A 19,312-nucleotide genomic window follows, 5' to 3' on the forward strand; every position below is an offset into this window, starting at 1 on the left:
CTTCTACAAAAATGGTATCCGTAGACTCATCCATCGATGGGAAAAATGTGTAATCCTGCACAGTGGCTACGTAGAGGACGACTAAAACCTGTGCCAAGAATCAACAGGCTAGCACCTCTGCAGCTAGGTCAGGGTGATTATTTATTGAACCACCCTCGTACCCTAGCAACAGGCTACTATTGGTGGCTCACTGTAGTGGTCATCTTAAACATCTCCCTTTCCCCATTTGAATTCAGTCACTTTTTTTTTTTTTTTTCCTACCTCAACATATGATGGAGTAAATGTACCCAAAGTATGTACCATATCATCATTTGCACTTATTTATACACAATCAGTAAACAAGCAAACAAGATTTTATTCAGTTTTCTTATAATTATTTCCTAATAATCATAGTATTTTTTCATAATATTTCATATTTATTTTAGAAAACTGGTGTGAATTCTTTCTTCTTCATTGCAAAGTTTGTCTTAGCATCAAACCTTCAATTTTAAGTTTTTCATATTACAAGTCAGTCTAGGGCAGTGGTTTTCAACTAGGGTGCCACAACAACATTCCAGGGATGCCACGTAATTTGGGTTTAAGTTACTTAAACTTATTATTATTTTTTAATTTATATATTTATTTCATTATAAAAAGGTGTACAGTATCTTTTTAATTTTGTGGTGCTCTATAATTGATGTTTACTTAGTACCTCTGTATAAAGAATAAAATTATATACTGTATATATATAATTTGTATTATATGAAATGTATTTTTTAATATTATATATATATATATATGTGTGTAATATGAAAACGAAGAGGTGGAAGGGGAAAAAAGAAAGAAAAAAGAAAAACAGTACGTGTACCTGAATGCGCCCAGCAGCAAAACAGGATACAGGTGTATAAATAAGTGTTACAAATGAAAGTAAAATGAAATAAAAGTAAATATAGATGGAGAAGTTATTAATCACAAAATGCCAGGCTAGTTGAAGAAAATAAGAGAGAAAGAATGTTAAGAACCTATAAAAAAAAAATTAAGTAGAATTAAGGTTAAATTAATGCCAAATTAACAGGCTAATCATATGTACAAAAGCTGAAAGAAAAAAGAGGGGAAGGTAATAGAGATAAAAATTATAAAATTAAAATAAATTTAAAATTAAAAAAATTAATTTTTAAAGGTAAGGGAGGGAAAAGAAGCTAAAAATATAGAGGCGAAGATAGTAAGAATAAGAAAAGTGAGAATGTCCAAATCACCCTCGTATTACACTTATAATTCAACGGACGGAAAAACAAAGAACAGAAAGTAGAAAGATGTAAAGAGAAGGAAAAGAGTTTAAAGGATACTAGGTAAGCTGGGTGTGTAAGTACCCAACCTCATAGAGAGAGGGCCTTGGCTGTGAGAGTGTTAGTAGAAGTGGAAATTAATACCTCTAGCTTGTATATTTTGAGTGATAGATATATGAAATATATGATATAAAATATGAAAAGGAGAAAAATTAAATACCTATGATATTTGGCAGAAATAAGTTGGGCGGAATATAATCAAGAAATGAAGGTACAAATATGCGATCATGATTAATAAGGTACAATTATGCGAATATGACTAATAACAATGGAATGTAAACAGAGGGAGAACTATGACAACTATGGTGGAGTTGCTCAGAAGAGAAGAACTATGGGAGCCCTCTGTGGCCAAAGTAAAATAGAGAAAATAAGATTGATCATATGTAATTACTGGTAATATTAAATTAAAAAATGAAAAGAAAAACTTAGGAAGTGAAAGAACACGAACATCGTTCTAATAGAAGTCATAATGTGTGATCACTTTCCAAGCAGTGGAAATATCACCATTCAAATGTACAACTGTACAACTATACAGGTATCAAATTAATCCTAATCAAGGTGAAACATGGTGAAACCGAATTTTTGTTTAATGAAATCAGATTTTTTATAATAAAATTTAAAAAATTAATTGGAATGTCATTATTGCTAAGTTTGATATAGAGATCATTTAAAGCACCAGCGAAAAGTGATTGATTGCTGCTAATATTAGCCAAACGGATAATTTGTGTGTAGATTATATTTTTATGAACCTTGATCGAAATGTTCGAGTTCCAATTCACTTAATCGGATCTAACAGGCAGAAAATTGAGTATGGGTGCCCCAAAATAAAATAAATTACTTAGGGGTGCCGTTATTAAAAAAAAAAAAAAGGTTGAAAACCACTGGTCTAGGGTGAGGTGATCCTTCTTGACCATGTATATAAAAATGAACTGATGTGGCTGATGCTCTTACAATAGATGAACAATTTAGCATAACTTGCAGATGTACAATGATTACTGTTTAATATAAATCCTTTGACAGATTTCCTTTACCTTGATCTAGAAAATGTAAATAGTTGCCTCACAATAAATTTTTGAAGTTGTGAAGATCTTTTGTAATTTCCTCCTTTTTAATACATAGGTATATAATACAGAGTTCAGTCACAATATTATGACCACCCCCAATGCAAACATCACACGTGCCTAGCGAATCATACAGCACACGTTTTAAGTTCACACACTGCAAGCATATAAGCCTTGATATTCGGCATCCGTGAACACAGTAACAGCCTCTGTCATGGGCAAAGCATGTGACCTATCAGACCTGAAAAAAGGCATAATCATCGGCTATCGGGACACAAGTGCCAGCATTTCTGAAACAGTGGACTTTGTGAAATGCTCATGTGCTGCAGTGGTGAAAGTGTATCAAGACTTAGACGAATGGGACAGTTTTGATGACTCGACATGCCAGTTGTGGGAAGTCCCATGCACCATTGATTCCAGAGGTGAATGTCGGCTGAAACTGTTGGTCAGTACCAATTGCCGCACTACTGTTGCTCCACTGGCCGTCCAAATGAACCGTGGGGCCACCAGAAAGGTCTCCAACATGACAGTGCAGCGAACCCTGTTGTGCATTGGGCTCCAGACGCTTGGTGACACCATTCATGCTAACGACTGTTCATCAAAAACAATGCTGTCAGTTTGCACAGCAATACCAACACTGGACCTCGGCCAAGTGGCAGTGGGTGGCCTTCTCCACGGTTTCTGCTCCACTGAATGGATGGATGGTGGTGTATTAGGTGTGAAACCTCTGAGAATAGACACCTAGACACGATTGTTGGCAGAAGGCAGGCTGGTGGGGGTGGCGTTATGGTCTGGGGAATGTTTTCATGGCATGGGTCTGCTGATACCTCTGAAGGGCACTCTGAATGCATCGATCATCGCCGATTAGGTACACCTGTACATGTTGACTGTGTTCCCTGGTGGCAATAGTATCTATCAGCAAGACAGTGCAGCATGCCATGTCGCCAGAATTGTCCGTGTGTGGTTTGAGGAGCACGACGAAGATTTCAAGCTACTCCCTTGGCCACCGAATTCCACGGATCTTAACCCAATTGAAAATCTATGGGACCACCTCGATTGACACATCAGATGGATGGATCCTCCACCAAGGAACCTATGTGACACTGTTACAGAAGTAGCTCTCCATATTATGAAAAAGGGTAGGTGTACCTAATAAAGTTGTCACTGAGTGTATATTGTATCACTAAATCTAATCTCTTATCACTGCTTGTAGATGCTCTTCAGTATATGATAACTAATGCTGTTTCTTGTAATCTGTCTATCTTGTGAACTCCTCTGACCGTTTGGTTGTCCCGGAGTATAAACAGAAAATTTAATTAATTTATTTATTTATTTATGGTAATTCCGGGGTGCACTGCAGTCTGCATGGTCACAGATACCCGTAGCAACCTTCTACTGACTTATTGAGTCCCTCCCATGGCGCCTGCAGCTGCGATGCATGCTGCGTAAGGCGCATATTCTGGATGCTAGTTAGGTGGTCATAATAATGTGACTGGACCCTTTTTGTACAAATACCCTGAATGTTATTCATTTTTTTTCTCATTAGCATATCACATGTTTTAGAGATATCATTTTGTGTGTAAAATTTTCTCCTCCAGAGGGTGAAGAAACAACACCTGATGCAAGCCCTGATCCTCCTCCTGATTTACCTCCACGTGGTATTGCAATTATTCAACAGATTCCATCCACAACTGGGAACAGTAGTGAAACGACCACGCTATCTGACAGAGAACAAGGTTAGTTGGTAGTTTATAACTAATTAATTCTCCAGTCACTCCAACTCTCTAAAACTTTGTACATGTGCTGAACCTTTTTTTTTCCCCTTTAAGTATCACATTTATTGGATTTACTTTCATCGCTTACTGTTTTTTAAATTTAATGATAGATATTTCAAATTTTAAAATTCGAAATATTCCTATATTTATCATATGCATGAGACATCTACACAGATATTCCCTCAGGTATGACAAGCTAGGGCTTGCTACCTGGTAGTCTAAAATGCTGATGGAACTGATATTCAGGTGACAAACTATCTTGAAACCTTCCATCTGATCAATGATTGCCAATATGGATTCTATTAGTGTTGATCCACTTGAGTCATATGTACCAAATTTCATAGAAGTTTGTTCATTCTGTGACTGCCAAATCCTCTGCTTGCACTTTCACGATGGTGGGATTGTTAGTTCATCTGGGTATAACCCATGTGCAAGTCCTGAAATATGGCACCTAGAATATTGTAGGTAACTATCCAGGTGTGAACCACCATAAGCTGGGTTCAAGGTGTGGGGTCCATACCACAGAGGAATGCTGCACCAGGCAATACTAGCTGGTATATGGTGCTAATCAATCAGTGTAATACTGCTACTTTGCTTACTGGTGGCATGAAGTGTTGAAACCCATGTTTAGTCTCCAGAGAAAAGCTCTGGCAACCCTCCACCACTATCTCATCTATCATGCAGTACAATTTGTGTCTTTTGAAGTCATGATGGGAATTATAGTCAGATCTAGTCTTCCTTGAATTTCAAGGACACAGTCTAAAACAGTATTTGCAGGCTAGCCAAAAGATAGTCCACCAGATCGAACCTATTGGCAACTCTCTAGTAGGCATCTGGATCAGCTAGTTTATAACCTGTGCTCCCCCCCCCCCATTCTGCCAGATAGCGACTGAAGGGAGTCCAAGTAGTGTGTATGTGTGAGAGAATTGTCAAGGCCACGTTATGCGATGTAGTTGGCGATATTCTTGCTGTGTCTATGCCATATCCAAAAATTTCATTATCTCATTCACCTTTTCTTTAGTATTCTAAAGGAAAGGTGAGGGCACATTGCTTCCTTACACTATATGGCTAATATTGAATACATCATGAATAGTTAAACTAATAGAACAAACTTTGCAAAAAGATCTAAATCTTCCAAACACTTCCTCATTTGTTTCACAAATATGTATTGTATCAGTTCCAGACTCAGTGATGTCTATTTCCACTTACAGTATACCAAACTACACCCACTTTTTCTGTCAAAATCCCATTTATCAGTTGATTCAACCACTGCTCATCTCAATTGTTCTACTTATTTGCTGTATGATTCATTTTGCTTCAATGCTGGTACTTGTGCATCTCCTCTGATATTTTCTGTCAGAGAATTAGTAATTTGGAATATCTTCTTTTCAACATTCTCTAGCTTAAAATCTCTACTCCATTCTGTCAGATTCATCCGTTGTCTCTATTCCACTAACTTGGAACTGTTTGACTTCCTCTGTTTGAAGCTCAACTTTCAGTCCAACCTTCCTAACAGTGATGTAATTTTCCTTGGTGATTTTAATGTTCACAACTCTGGCTGGCTTCAGTTTTCTAGTCATACAGTCCCAGTTGATCGAGATGCTGAGGCATTTGCAATTACTAGTAACCATACACACACATTATTCATTTATCTAACAGATCACAACTCAGTGATGGTCTCTTCTCCAATGGAGCCTTTCTCTCATGCCATTCTTTATTGGATTACCGTTTTATATCTTCTGATGTCAACGTTTGCTCTGATTGTGTCGACGAAATTATTCTTGTTGGGATGACATAATTTATTCCATGCTCCACCTTAAAATGTCCTTTTTATAAACTTCTGAACTTATTTTAGTGAACTTTAGTACAATAAATGTACTAAAGCTGTTAAAGATAAGAATGTTTTGTCAAACTTTGCTTGCATTGTAATCTCTAGGTTCATTTTCTACCCACACTGAAGCTCACAACAATTGTAAAAGCAGTTAGTAATCAATCCAAACTAGATTTTGAGTAGGCTAAAAGTAGAAAACTCGTTTCTTGTACAAACAGTAGTTGAGCATTCAGATTTCTTTCCTAAAGTATTGGGAACAACTTTTGCCCATCTGTACGCCCAGCTCTGTTGAAACCTGTTAAAACACTGAAGCTCACAACAATTGTAAAAGCAGTTAGTAATCAATTCAAACTAGATTTTGAATAGGCTAAAAGTCGAAAACTCGCTTCTTGTACAAACAGTAGTTGAGCATTCAGCTTTCTTTCCAAAGGTATTGGGAACTACTTTTGCCCATCTGTACACCAAGCTCTGTTAAAACCTGTTGGTTCTGTTGTCACCTCAGCTAAAGATAAAGCTCACTTACTGGTATCCTGCTTTTCTTCTAACTCTTGGTAAATGCCTTTTGTGGTTTTCCATTAAAAGGGTGTCAGAAGAATTTTGATCAATCTTGATGCCAAAAAAGTGCTAAGCTCTGATGGTATTTCTCCACTTATTATCAAAACCTATGCTACTGAGCTTACTTCTGTTCTGCTCTGTTCTGACAAATGGAAAGTACTGCATATGGGTAGAAATAACCCCAGAGAAACGTACTGTGTGGTACTACACTTAAGGTGGTAGAAAATGAAAAAGACCTGGGAGTAATTGTGCAGTCAGATATGAAGTTCTCTGAGCAATGCAGACAGGCTGCCAGGGCAGGTCATGGGGTTTTGTCAATGATATATAGGAATTTTGCTAGCAGGGAAAAGGAGGTGATTATCCCTCTGTATAAGGCAATGGTCAGGCCACGCCTTGAGTACTGCTCAAGTCTGGAGACACAGGTCTGGAGACCTCATTTTAGGAAGGATGTAGATTTACTTGAGTGGGTACAGAGAAGGGCAACAAGATTGGTGAGTGGAATGAAGGGATCCTCTTACCAAGAGAGGCTTAAGTTCTGCAAATTGCAGTGGCTGGAGACTAGGCACCTGCGCGGTGATCTGATTGAGGTATATAAGGCCTTGAATGAATTGAGCACGCTGAATTCTGATGGGATCCTTCCACTTGTTCAGATTACGAACCTAAGGGGGCATAAATTCAAATTAAGAAAAGACAGATGTAGAATAGATGTGCGGAAATTTGCCTTTAGCCAGCGGGTGGTTAATTGCTGGAACAAACTTCCATCTGTCGTTGTGGAAGTTGATAGCTTGAATAAATTTAAGGAGGAACTGGACAGGCATTTGGAGGGAATGGTGTGATTTTTTTTTTTTTTTTTTTTTTTGGCTGATGCTGCATAAGCTCATACATTTGCTTTCTTGCATCACATGCCACTACTACTACATCTTTTTACACTTTCTTATTCCACAGGTAATTTTTATTCTACTTGGAAATTTGCTCATATCCAGCCATTTCCAAAAAAGAGTCACAAAAAAAATCATCCTATCCAATTATCATCCCATTGCACTTCTATTCTTTCTAAAATAATGGAAAAATCTATTAACCACCAACTCTTAAACTGTCTGTAAACCTTCCATCTGATCAATGATTGCCAATATGGATTCCATCAGTGTTGATCCACTGGCTTATGTTTATCCACATATAAACAAATTCAATGGAAAAGTTTGGTGAAAGTCAAGCAATTGCTGTTGATATTTGAAGACTTTTGATTGTGTTTGGCATAAAGGTCTTCTAAATAGCTTCCTTCTTATGGATTGTCAACTTTTTTTTGTAATTATGGATCCAGGTTTTTCTCTGACCACTTAATTCATGTTATGATAAACGGCTCTGTCTTCAAATTTCTCCACTAATGCTGGTGTTCTCCAAGGTTAAGTTCTTTCTTCCACTATTTTCCTCTTGTATATTAGTGACCTTTTTCCATTGACCGGAAATTATATCCATAGTTTCACTGATGATAGCACATTGCATTCTGCTTTCCAGTTTGAGAAAATTTGCCATAACAAATAACTTCAATTTCTCGAATATCCACTACCAATTCTTAAATGCTGATCTCCAGATAATTCTCTAGTGGGGCAAAGATAGCTTAGTTGATTTCAATCCTTCTAAAACTCAGTCCTGTTTTATATCTCAAAAAAGGATTCTTCTGGTCCTATGCTAATCTGCAATGACACTCATATTTCTAGACAAGATCACATATCTCTACTAGGCATTACCGTGACTTCTAACTTCTGTTGGCATAAGCACCTCAAGTTTTGCTTCTTCTGCATCTAAAAAACTGTCTTCTCTTTCACTCTCAGTCTTACGTTTCTTCTAAACAGCTAATCATTCTGCGCAATTCCGACTTGCCATGGAATTTTGGTCCAACATCTGAGGCAATGTTCCAATAACCTCTTTCAGGCTTCTAGACTCCATTCAAAAGAGGGCAGTTAGGTTGATCAATGACCCATCTCTTACAGAGTCTCTCCGTTTTCTGTCTCATAGACGTTCTGTTTCTGCTGTATGCCATCTCACTAGATAATTCCATAGGCACTGTTCTTCTCAATTGGCTTTATAATTTCCCTCTGTCTTCCCAACCAGTCCGAACACATGCCACAACCAGTCAACATCCTTTTGCTGTCCAACTTCACACTCACAGAACCTACTTTTCTTGTACATTTATCCCTTCAACTTCCGTTTTCTGGAACAAACTTCCTCCACAGGTATTTCCTGAAAATTGCGATCTACAGAAATTCGAGTCTAATGTCAAGAAGTATCTTCTTTCATCTTCTCAACCTTCAACCCATGCATGGCACTTAGTGCTATACATTCTTATGCCTTTCGTGTTTGGAATTTTATTTAAAAAAAAATAAATAAATAATAAAAAAAAAAAATATATATATATATATATATACACACACTGATGAGCCAAAACATTATGACCACCTACTTAATATGATGTTGGTCCTCCACATGCAGCCAAAACAGCTCGTACCCCGTGAGGTATGGACACTACAAGATTTCTAAATGTGGTATCTGGTACCAACACGTAACCAGCAGATCCTTTAACTCCTGTAAGATCCATGGTTGAGACATCGCAGATTACAGTTGCTGTTCCAACACAAACTAAAGATGCTTGATGGGATTGATGTCTGGGGAATTTGGAGGCCAGGGCAATACTTGGAAGTCTTCCTCATGTTCTTCAAACCAGTCTCAAACAATCCGGGGGGTTTTGGCTTGGTGCATTATCCTGCTGAAAGACGGCACCGCCAGAGGGGAAGACCATTGCCATGAAAAGTTGGTACCTGGTCAGCAATGATGTTTAGGTAGGTGGTAGACATCAGAGTGCCCGGCACATGGATGACTGAACCCGGGGTATCCCAGCATGACACCGCTGACAACCTTCTTCCAATCACCCAAGGTCCAGTTTCGATGCTCACGGGCACATTGTAGGCGCTGTTGATGAACTGTGGTTAGCATGGGCAGTTCAAGTGCCTTGCAGCTACACAGTCCCATTTTCAGCAGGATTCAATATACTGTGTGTTGTGACACATTACTCCCATCACCAGCATTCCAATTATCGGCGAATTGCGCCGCAGTCGCCCTTCCGTTGCCATGTACCATCCGGGAGAGCCTTTGCTCACCTTGAGCATCGAAGAGCTGTGGTTATCCAACTCCTTGCCAGCAGTTCATGGGTTCCCCCCTCCTTGGACCACTTTTGGTAGGTACTAACCAGGGCTGACCATGAGCACCCCACCAGCCGTGCTGTTTCAGATATGCTCTGACCCAGTCATATGACCATTACAATTTGACCTTTGCCAAACTCTTAAGTCCATTTCCTTTCTCATCTGAAGAACAAGAGTAACACTGATTAATGGAGCTCAGTATCGGGTGTTTTTTATACCGTGTCCTGATCCACACACACACTGAGTTCACCTGCAGTTGCTTCAATTTGCATAACGACTTGCTGATCATAATGTTTTGACTCATTGGTTTATGTAGTTCAAGTTTATGTTGGCATAAATTTGAACCTATACAAATTTGTAGTGGTGCAGGATTATGAAAAATAAATCAACTGACAAAAAAAAATTATAGCAACATGACTGTCACAAAAGTTATTACTGCATTATATTTACAACATTTCCTTTATATAAAGTATGCTAACATCTGTGTTGCAATTGCAGCTGATCACCAATGAAACAGCTGAAGAAAGCACGTCTCCTAGGGTTGACCGGGCTAGCCGGGTGGGTAAAGTACCTGCCTGGCAACCCAAAGGTCTCGGGTTCAAATCCCGCCTCAGGCTTGGATCAGAGTAGTGCAAAAACTTTGGGAGGTACATTATGGCCACAGAAGCCAATGCGCCAACAACTAACAAAAAAAAAACCGTCTCCTAGAACAATTGCAGCTGATCACCAGCAAGACAGCTGAAGAAAACACTTCTCTTAGGACTATCGTAACTTAAATTCCAAACACTTTGTTGTACTATTTTTGTAGGACTTCTGTCGAAATTCTGGATTTTAGGTATCCCCACAACCAGAAATCTATGGTTGTTAAGTTCAATAAGCATGGAGACCATATGCATCAAAAGTGAGAGAATTTAACCTCTTATGAAAATGTTCATCCTGGAACTTCTTGACTTTTGAACCAACATGTGTAAGAGCAGTGCCTGGCATAATTACCATTATTAGAGGCATGCGATTCAAGAAAGAAAGCTTATATAGCATCAGCCAAAAAAAAACTTCCCATTTCAGCCATCCGTTCACTCCAAATGTTTTTCTAGTTTGCCTTGAACTTATTTAAGTTGTCGACCTCCGCTATGACAGATGGAAATTTGTTCCGACAATCAGCCTCCTGCTGGCTAAAGGCAAATTTCCACACATCGATTCTAGTCTTTCCTCGATTTGAATTTATATCCCCTCAGGGGATATAAATTCAGGGCCTTACACACCTTAGTCAGATCACCTTAAGTTCTGCTAAATTTGCAGAACTTGAGCCTTTCTTGGTAAAAGCAACCCTTTGTTCCCCTCACCAATCTTGTTGCCGTTTGCTGTACTCATCCCAGCAGCTCTATATTCTTCATAAAATGAGGCCCCCAGACTTGTATGCAGTAGTCAAGGTGTGGTCTGACCATTGCCTTATACAAGGGTATAATCACCTCCTTATTCTTTCTAGCAAAATTCCTCTATATCATTGACAAGGCACCATGAACTACTCTTGCAGCCTGTCTGCACTGCTTAGAAAACTTCATATCTGACTGCACAATTACCCCCAATATCTTTTTCATTCTCTAATGCCATGAGTGTAGTGCCACATTACTCTGGGTTTACTGCTACCCATATGCAGTACTTTACATTTGTCAATGTGAAACTTCAGTTGCCACCTCTCAGCCCATCTGCTCAACTTTTCTAGATTCTGTTGCTTTAGTGTACTGTCATTGACAACCGTGCCAGCCTTTGTATCGTCTGCAAACTTGAACATTAACCCTGATATACTTTTGTCAATATCATTGATAAATACAAAAAATAACAATGGGCCCAACACCGAACCCTGGGAGACTCCACTAATAACATTAGTTCATGAAGAGCAGGGTCCATTGATTACCACTCTGTCTTCTCCCACTCAACCATCCCTTTATCCATAGCAGCAACTTGCCCTTAATGCCATACTGCTCCAACTTGTACAGTAGTCTTCCATGTGCAACAGTATCAAAAGCTTTCCTAAAATCTAAGTATACGACATTAAAATTATTTTTTGCATTTTAGTTCCTTTGTGACCACATTATAGTATCCAATCAAATTGGTCAGACAAGACTTCCCCTTAACAAACACCTGCTGTGTCTGAACGATAACTGCAGTCTTGTTGTCTAGATGATCTTGCAGTGCTTCTTTAACCAGTGACTCCATTATTTCCCCGGAACAGAAGTTAAACTAACAGATCTGTAAAACTCGTGTTACCCTTTGATACCCCTTTGTGAATTGATGCCACATTTGCACATCTCCAGTCCATGGGGACCTCTCCTGAGTTCAAGGAAGTTCTCATAATTTTGGCTAAGGGTTTGCTTATTTCCTTTGCTGCCTCCTTTAATATAACTGGATAGATCCCATCCTCCCCAGGTGCCTTTATGTTCTCCTCCACCTTGCTCTGCGTTATTACAAAATTATTTAGCTCACTGCTAGAGTTTGATAAGCTTCTGGCCTCCACTACCCTACAGAATTTCCTCATATGTGAGTGTAGATGCAAAACACTCATTCAGTTTGTTTTGTCAGCTCTGAAAGAGTCTCATACAAGCAATATGCCTACATGATTGGCTCTGCTAATTACACAGGCAAATTGTTTAGAAAGGTTTCCCTATTGTAAAATAACAAAAAAAAAAAAAAAAAAAAAAAGGATGTGAAAGAACAAAAACAGGGGATATTGTTAATTAAATTGGACAGAAAGAGGTAGTGATGTGTTTGAAAAATGTGCCATTTTTAGTTCTGTAGATAGCAGTAATCAGACTGATTGCAAACTACATTGAGTTTTGGGGACCTTACCTAACAGTCTGATTATTGCTATCTGTAGAGCTAAAAATGGCACATTTTTCAAAGACATCACTACCTCTTTCTCTTTCTGTCCAATTTGCTCAGAAATTGGACTTGCTCTCATAGCAACTTGCTCTCAGTTCCATTGTCAAAAAAGTGTAGCTCTACAGGATATAATATTGGAAAGCTTCTTCTGGCCAACCTGAAAATGGATGATTTCTTTAGAAAACTGTCTGGCATACAGTACTGATTAAAAAGAAAGAGTACTTGGTGGTAATGTGCTGTCCCTGTCATCTGATGAATTTGAAGTGAAAAAGATGCTGCCTTCCCTCTTTTGAACATAAGTTATTTCGATATTTACAAAAAGTGTTGAAAGGAAACACAGATTGAAAGAGTTTCAGTTAATGTATGCTACTGAAGTGAAAAATGTTTTGGAAGGTTATGTGTATATATTGGCTCTCTAGGAAAACCTCTGAAAAGTTTATTTAAAGAAGTTAGAAGCTGTGGGAAAAGTCATATGAGCACTTTACAAAGTTACCAAATTGAAAGGTACAACAAGAAATCATTAATGAGCACCACTGATTCATGTCCAAATTTGGTTCATGATCCAGAAGTTTTGAACAAAAACAAATTAATGACTGCCACAAGGAAAAGTTCTATTACAAGCAATCCTAAACACTCTATGCATGCCGATAACTCTAAGCAGGTTGTCCTTACACATACGGAAAATCTTTTCATGTTCATTAAACATCTCTTCTAGCTTGAATAAAGAATTTGTATGTTCCTTTTAAATAGTTAGCCAGTGTTTAAAATTTGAACATGCCTCAGATCTATTTATTGAGATCACTATTCCTTAATATGTTGAAAAATGTGATGAAACTTGAATTTATACCTGTTGAATTTTCAAAAGGTGTCATTCAGAACCTAATAGCATTTCCAAAAGAGGCCTGCTCAGGTTGCTTCCAGAAACTGCAAAAACATTGGAATTGGTGTATACAGTATCAAGGAAACTGAATAGGTTTTTGAGCTTGCAGAGTTTTTTTTTTCTTTATAATTTCATCATAGATGTTTATGGTAATCTATTCAGAGACATACAGCTTTTAAGTTTCTTGGAGAAAAAGCAGTCATAAATGAGTCGTCTGATGCTAAACATTGATAGAAAATATGTTCAAAAAGCTTGGTGTCCAGCATATTAGGATATGCATTTTGAAGAAAAATTTATTTTGAAAAATAGTATCTTTTTTTTACTTCTTTTATCAGCATGGTGTGCTAGTAAATCACAATGGAAAATAGTGAAAATCTAAGCATTTTCAGCCTAAGTGGAGTGAAATATGTTTTTAATTACTTGAAGGAATACAGATGATTCTCAAAAATTTCATGATACTTCCTGTACCGCTTCTTCACTGAATGAATCGCTGTCATTACACTTCAGCTTCACAATGGTAGTAAGGACAGCAATTCAGTCATTGGAGAAAATGCAAAACATCTGAGAATTATCTGTATTCTTTCTAGAAGTTAAAGGCAGATTTCATTCAATATAGATCGAAATCCAAAAAATTTCAAAAATTAACTGCTTTCCATTTAGCATTAGCATTAGTAGAGGCATATGATGCAAGAAAGCAAGCTTATTCAGCATCAGCCAAAAAAAAAAAAAAAACCCTCTCCCATTTCACCCCTCCGTTCGTTCGAAATACCTGTCCAGTTGAGCTTTAAATTTGTTTAGGCTATCAACTTCAACAACAAGTGATGGAAGTCGGTTCCACCAACCAACCACCCGCTGGCCAAAGGCAAATTTCCGCACATCTATCCGACATCCGTCCTTCCTCAATTTGAATTTATGCCCTCTGAGGTGATTATTCTGAGAAAGATGAAGAATCCCATTGGCATTGAGCATGCTCAAACCATTCAAAGCCTTATACACCTCTATCAGATCACCTCGCCGGTGCCTAGTCTCCAGACTCTGTAATTTGCAAAACTTAAGCCTTTCTTCGTAAGAGCAACCGTTTGTTCCATTTACTAATCTTGTTGCCCTTCTCTGTACCCGTTCCAGCAGCTCTACATCCTTCTTGAAATGAGGCCTCCAGACCTGTATACAGTACTCAAGATGTGGCCTAACCATTGCCTTATACAAGGGAATAATCACCTCCTTATCCCTGCTAGAAAAATTCCTGTATATCATTGACAAGACACCATGAGCTACTCTTGCAGCTCGTCTGCACTGCTCAGAGAACTTCATATCTGCCTGCACAATTACCCCCAGGTCCTTTTCATTCTCCACCACTGTCAGTGTAGTACCGCAGAGTTGATACATTGCTCTGGGGTTACTGTTACCCATATGTAGTACTTTACATTTGTCAATGTTAAACTTCATTTGCCACCTCTCAGCCCATCTGTTCAACCTTTCCAGATCCTGTTGCAGCAGCATAGCATCAGTGGAGTCCTTAACAACCCTGCCAACCTTTGTATCATCTGCAAACTTCGACATTAAACTTGATATCCCATCATCAATATCATTCATAAACACCGAAAACAACAATGGACCCAACACTGAACCTTGAGGAACTCCACTAATAACATTAGTCCACGTTGAGCAGTGTCCATTGATTACCACTCTCTGTCTTCTGCCACTCAACCATCCCCTTATCCATAGCAGCAATTTGCCTCCAATGCCACACTGCTCCAATTTGTGCAGCAGTCTTCCATGTGCAACAGTATCAAAAGCCTTTCTAAGATCCAAATATATAATATCAAAGTTATTCCCTGCATCCAGTTCTTTTGTGACTACATCATAGTATCCAATCAAATTGGTCAGGCAAGACCTGCCCTTAACAAAACCATGCTGCGTCTGAGCTATAACTGAATTCTTGTCTAGATGATCCTGCAGTGCTTCTTTAACCAGTGCCTCCATTAATTTACCTGGAACAGAAGTTAAACTAACAGGTCTATAATTACTTGTGGCAGCCTTTGATCCTCCTTTGTGAATTGGGGTTACATTTGCACATCTCCAGTCTATGGGTACCTCCCCTGAGTCCAAAGAAGCTCTCATAATTATGGCTAGGGGTTTGCATACTTCCTTTGCTGCCTCCTTTAATATAACTGGATAGATCCCATCCACCCCAGGTGCCTTTTTTATGTTTATCCTCAACAATCTCTCCTCCACTTTCCTCTCAGTTATTACAAAATCATCCAGCTCACTGCCAATGTTTACTTTACCTACATCATTCTCCTTCCTGAATAACTCCTCATGCGTGAATGTAGATGCAAAATACTCGTTTAGTTTGTTAGCCACCTGAGCAGGATCCTCAACTGTTGAACCATCAATATCCAGTGAACCAATCTGATTCATCCCTTTCCTTCTCGAGTTCAAGTATGTAAAGAACTCCTTTCTGTTTTTCTTTGCATCCTTTGCCAAGGATTTTTCGTAGTCTGCCTTTGCCTGCCTAATCTCCTTTGTGACTTGGTTACAGACCAACTTATATCTATCATAGGCTTCCATGTCACCCATTAATTTGTATGTATCCCATGCATTTTTCTTCTCTGCCACATGTCTCATTAGTCCATCTGACAACCATTTAGGCCTAAACCTTGAACAATACTTCTTAGTTGGTATGTAAAGCCTGGTAGCCACCAAGATTAGTTCTTTGGATGCTTCCCATTTTGAGTTTGCTGTTGGTAACATCAGTTGGTCCCACTGTATAGAATTTAAATACTGTCTCAGACCATCATAGTCGCCTTTACGAAAACAAAAACCCTTCCCTTTACCTCTGATGGTAGTTACCTCCTTGAGTAAATCCCACTTCAACACACTGTGATCACTGCCACCTAGTGGTTCATTTATCTGCAGGTTCTTAATGCATGAAGAATCACTACTGATAATCAGATCAAGAGTATTGCTCCCTCTTGTTGCCTCACGAACATGCTGATGTAGAAAACAATCATCCAATAAATCCACAAAAGCCTTGCTAGTGTGCGAGTGACCAACCCACAAATTCCAGGGGAAATTAAAATCCCCCATTATAAGACTCTCTGATTTACTGGCCCACTCTATTTCCCTGTACAGTTCCTTATTATACTCATCAGAGTCATTAGGCCTATAGCACACTCCTACTCTCAATTTTGATTTCCCTATGCTTATGTCACACCAAACTGACTCGACACTGCCCTGTCCATCGATGTCAACTGGCTTCACTTCCTTTGACTTTATGTGTTTCTTAATTAATAGCATAACCCCTCCTCCCCTCCTGTCCTGTCTATCCTTTCTATATACATTGTATTCCCCAAATTCCAGTTCCGCATTACTTATATCTGTGTGACACCACGTCTCTGATATCCCAACAATATCTGCCTTTGATGTTTTGAGCAATACCTCAAATTCATCAAATTTATTTACCAAACTCCTAGCATTGGTGTACACGCAGGTATACATGCACCTGTTTCTATTCTTAGCTACCCTAACACAACCCATGTGTTTACTTGTAACGCAATGACTACCAGCAGTCTCTGAAATATCCTGCATCTTGTTTTTCAGACTTCTGCTCATTTGAATAGAAGCAGTGCAAGAATCACTTCCACCTCTGCCAGTGGCTACTGTTAATCTATTAGTCCTTGTATCCCCCCCAACTAGCAGTTTTCCGACCCACCTAACACTGCCTCGACAGCATCAGCAAAAATTCTTGCACCCTTTCTATTTAAGTGTATCCCATCCCTGTAGAAGCAATCTCTCCTGTTAACAAGTACAGTTCAGGCTGAAAAAAATTCTACCCCTTGAGCCTTGCAAAATCCCTCCAGGGCCGAATTGATCGACAAGGCTCTCATCATATACTCCCTCCTATCGTGTCTGGGCAGAATTGCAGACACTTTCAAGTTCAACCCTAATTCACGGCTTTTTTTCAACAGTGACCTGTACTTGCTAAGTAATTCCGCCGGTCTCCTACTCTTAATATCATTAGTGCCAACGTGTACAACTATATCACCTTTTGTGCCCTTAAAAGATGATATCCGCTCTACAACGTCATCAACCTTTGCCCCTGGCAGACATACCCTGGTCCTATTCCACCTATCCTTTTTACAAAGCATGTTCCCCGTTTCCCTGACAATAGAGTCACCAACAACTACTAGTTCCTGTGGGACCAGCGCATTCTGCCTAGGGGGCTGCCCCTGTGTTGCCTGATGACCAAGTGCAAGCTCTGGCGTTGATGTGGGCAGCTGAGAGCTTGATGGGCCCCTCAATTTATTTCCTTCAAGGGCATCCACCCTGTCCTTCAAGGTCTCATAAAGGCCCATAACAACGCTGAGTTGTCGCCTGATTTCCTTGCACTCCTTACATCGTGCACACACAAAGACATCCCCCTTGGCAGTATCATGTCCCGTACCCGACTGCTCCGCAAACATCAAGCAAACAGTGCATTTTAATAGACTGTGATTCAGAGGGCAACTACCCCCCTCAGTTCTCCCCTGAACCACAGCACTCCCATTAGCTTGATCCTTTTGCTTTGCTGCTCTGGTCAGAGTCATGATTCCAATTTAATTCAATAAAATTTAAAACAAAAATTAAATCCTTAAGTTATATCCCAAAACAGTTATGTTATATATATATATATATATATATATTTTTTTTTTTTTTTTTCGGTATCTAGTGTTCCCTTTATACAACTTCCGTATCACGTGTACCACTATGGTTATGTATTAATTATTTGTTACGATTAAGTCGTTATATATATTTATAGAGTTAAAAATACAATTTAATTGACAATAAAGTTTATCAAGATTAATAGATTTACTGATTAATTGACAATATTATATTATGCAGTATACTACACTAAGCTTATGCTATCGTGTAAAAATGTCGGGAATTCACGAACAGTATTTCTACGGACTCGTAAGTATTGATTAGCTTCGAAATCTCGCTATCTCAATTTAGAATAAACTAAGCATCCTAACTAGGTCTATAATCTACTTATAGAAGATAATTTGATATAACAATTGGTTAATAAATTAACTAAATTTGGTTAAAAGACCTCTCGTTCAATTTGTGACACGTGGATTTGATACCGTTACCGATACTAAGTAATATCTACGAAATCTCTGTCTAAGTTAAACTTTAAACTAAGTTATTATATTATTACAGTAAAATTAGAGAAACAGTGTAAGTCAAACAGGAAATTTAAGAAGATGGTAATTTTTGTTCAAGGGCTACATTATAAAAGATTGTTATAATTACAGACTATGTTTAGGACAGTAAATATTTACAAAAAATTTAACCATTGAATGATATTTAGGTGCATTCAATTGAATTTTAGTGATCAATGAGGATATAATGATTTTGATTCAGTTGTGATTGTTCAGACAATCATAACTAAATCAAACAATTTACATATACATCATTAATATGACTCAGGAAAGTTCACTAAAAACTTTTTTCTAGTATCATCTGGTTGTAGGAGAATTGTGGTCGGTACTGTCAGATTCAACATTGTTGTCTCCATCTTCAGAATTATTTAGATGAAGGAATTTCAAAAGCCAGCATGAGCACAGGACAAACATCTTCGCAAAGCCTGCCTTTCGCTTCCAGTTTCTCTTTTCTAAAGCTCATGGCAGTGGTCTGGGCCCAGTGTAGCAGACCTACCTGTTTCCCTTCCTTAATTTCACTTACAGCACTAAAATCACCCACACTTAATCTTTTACAATGTAACATGGCAACATCTACTTAAGCATAAACAAAATAATTGCATGA

The 19,312-nt window shown here is 38.5% G+C and overlaps 1 protein-coding gene across 1 annotated transcript in view; it reads left to right on the forward strand.

Moving 5' to 3' along the window:
- Nucleotides 1–19,312, forward strand: part of LOC150091537 (SH2B adapter protein 2-like) — a 155,181-nt gene that overhangs the window by 114,819 nt on the left and 21,050 nt on the right. Inside the window, exon 5 of the mRNA XM_090384456.1 lies at nt 3,985–4,122. Coding sequence (XP_090240582.1) covers nt 3,985–4,122 — 138 coding nt within the window. The remainder of the gene's footprint in view (nt 1–3,984; nt 4,123–19,312) is intronic.

The sequence above is a fragment of the Mastigoproctus giganteus genome, chromosome 1, assembly GCF_048544385.1.
Source record: "Mastigoproctus giganteus isolate SK-2022 chromosome 1, ASM4854438v1, whole genome shotgun sequence".
In the NCBI taxonomy this organism is placed as follows: Eukaryota; Metazoa; Arthropoda; class Arachnida; order Uropygi; family Thelyphonidae; genus Mastigoproctus; species Mastigoproctus giganteus.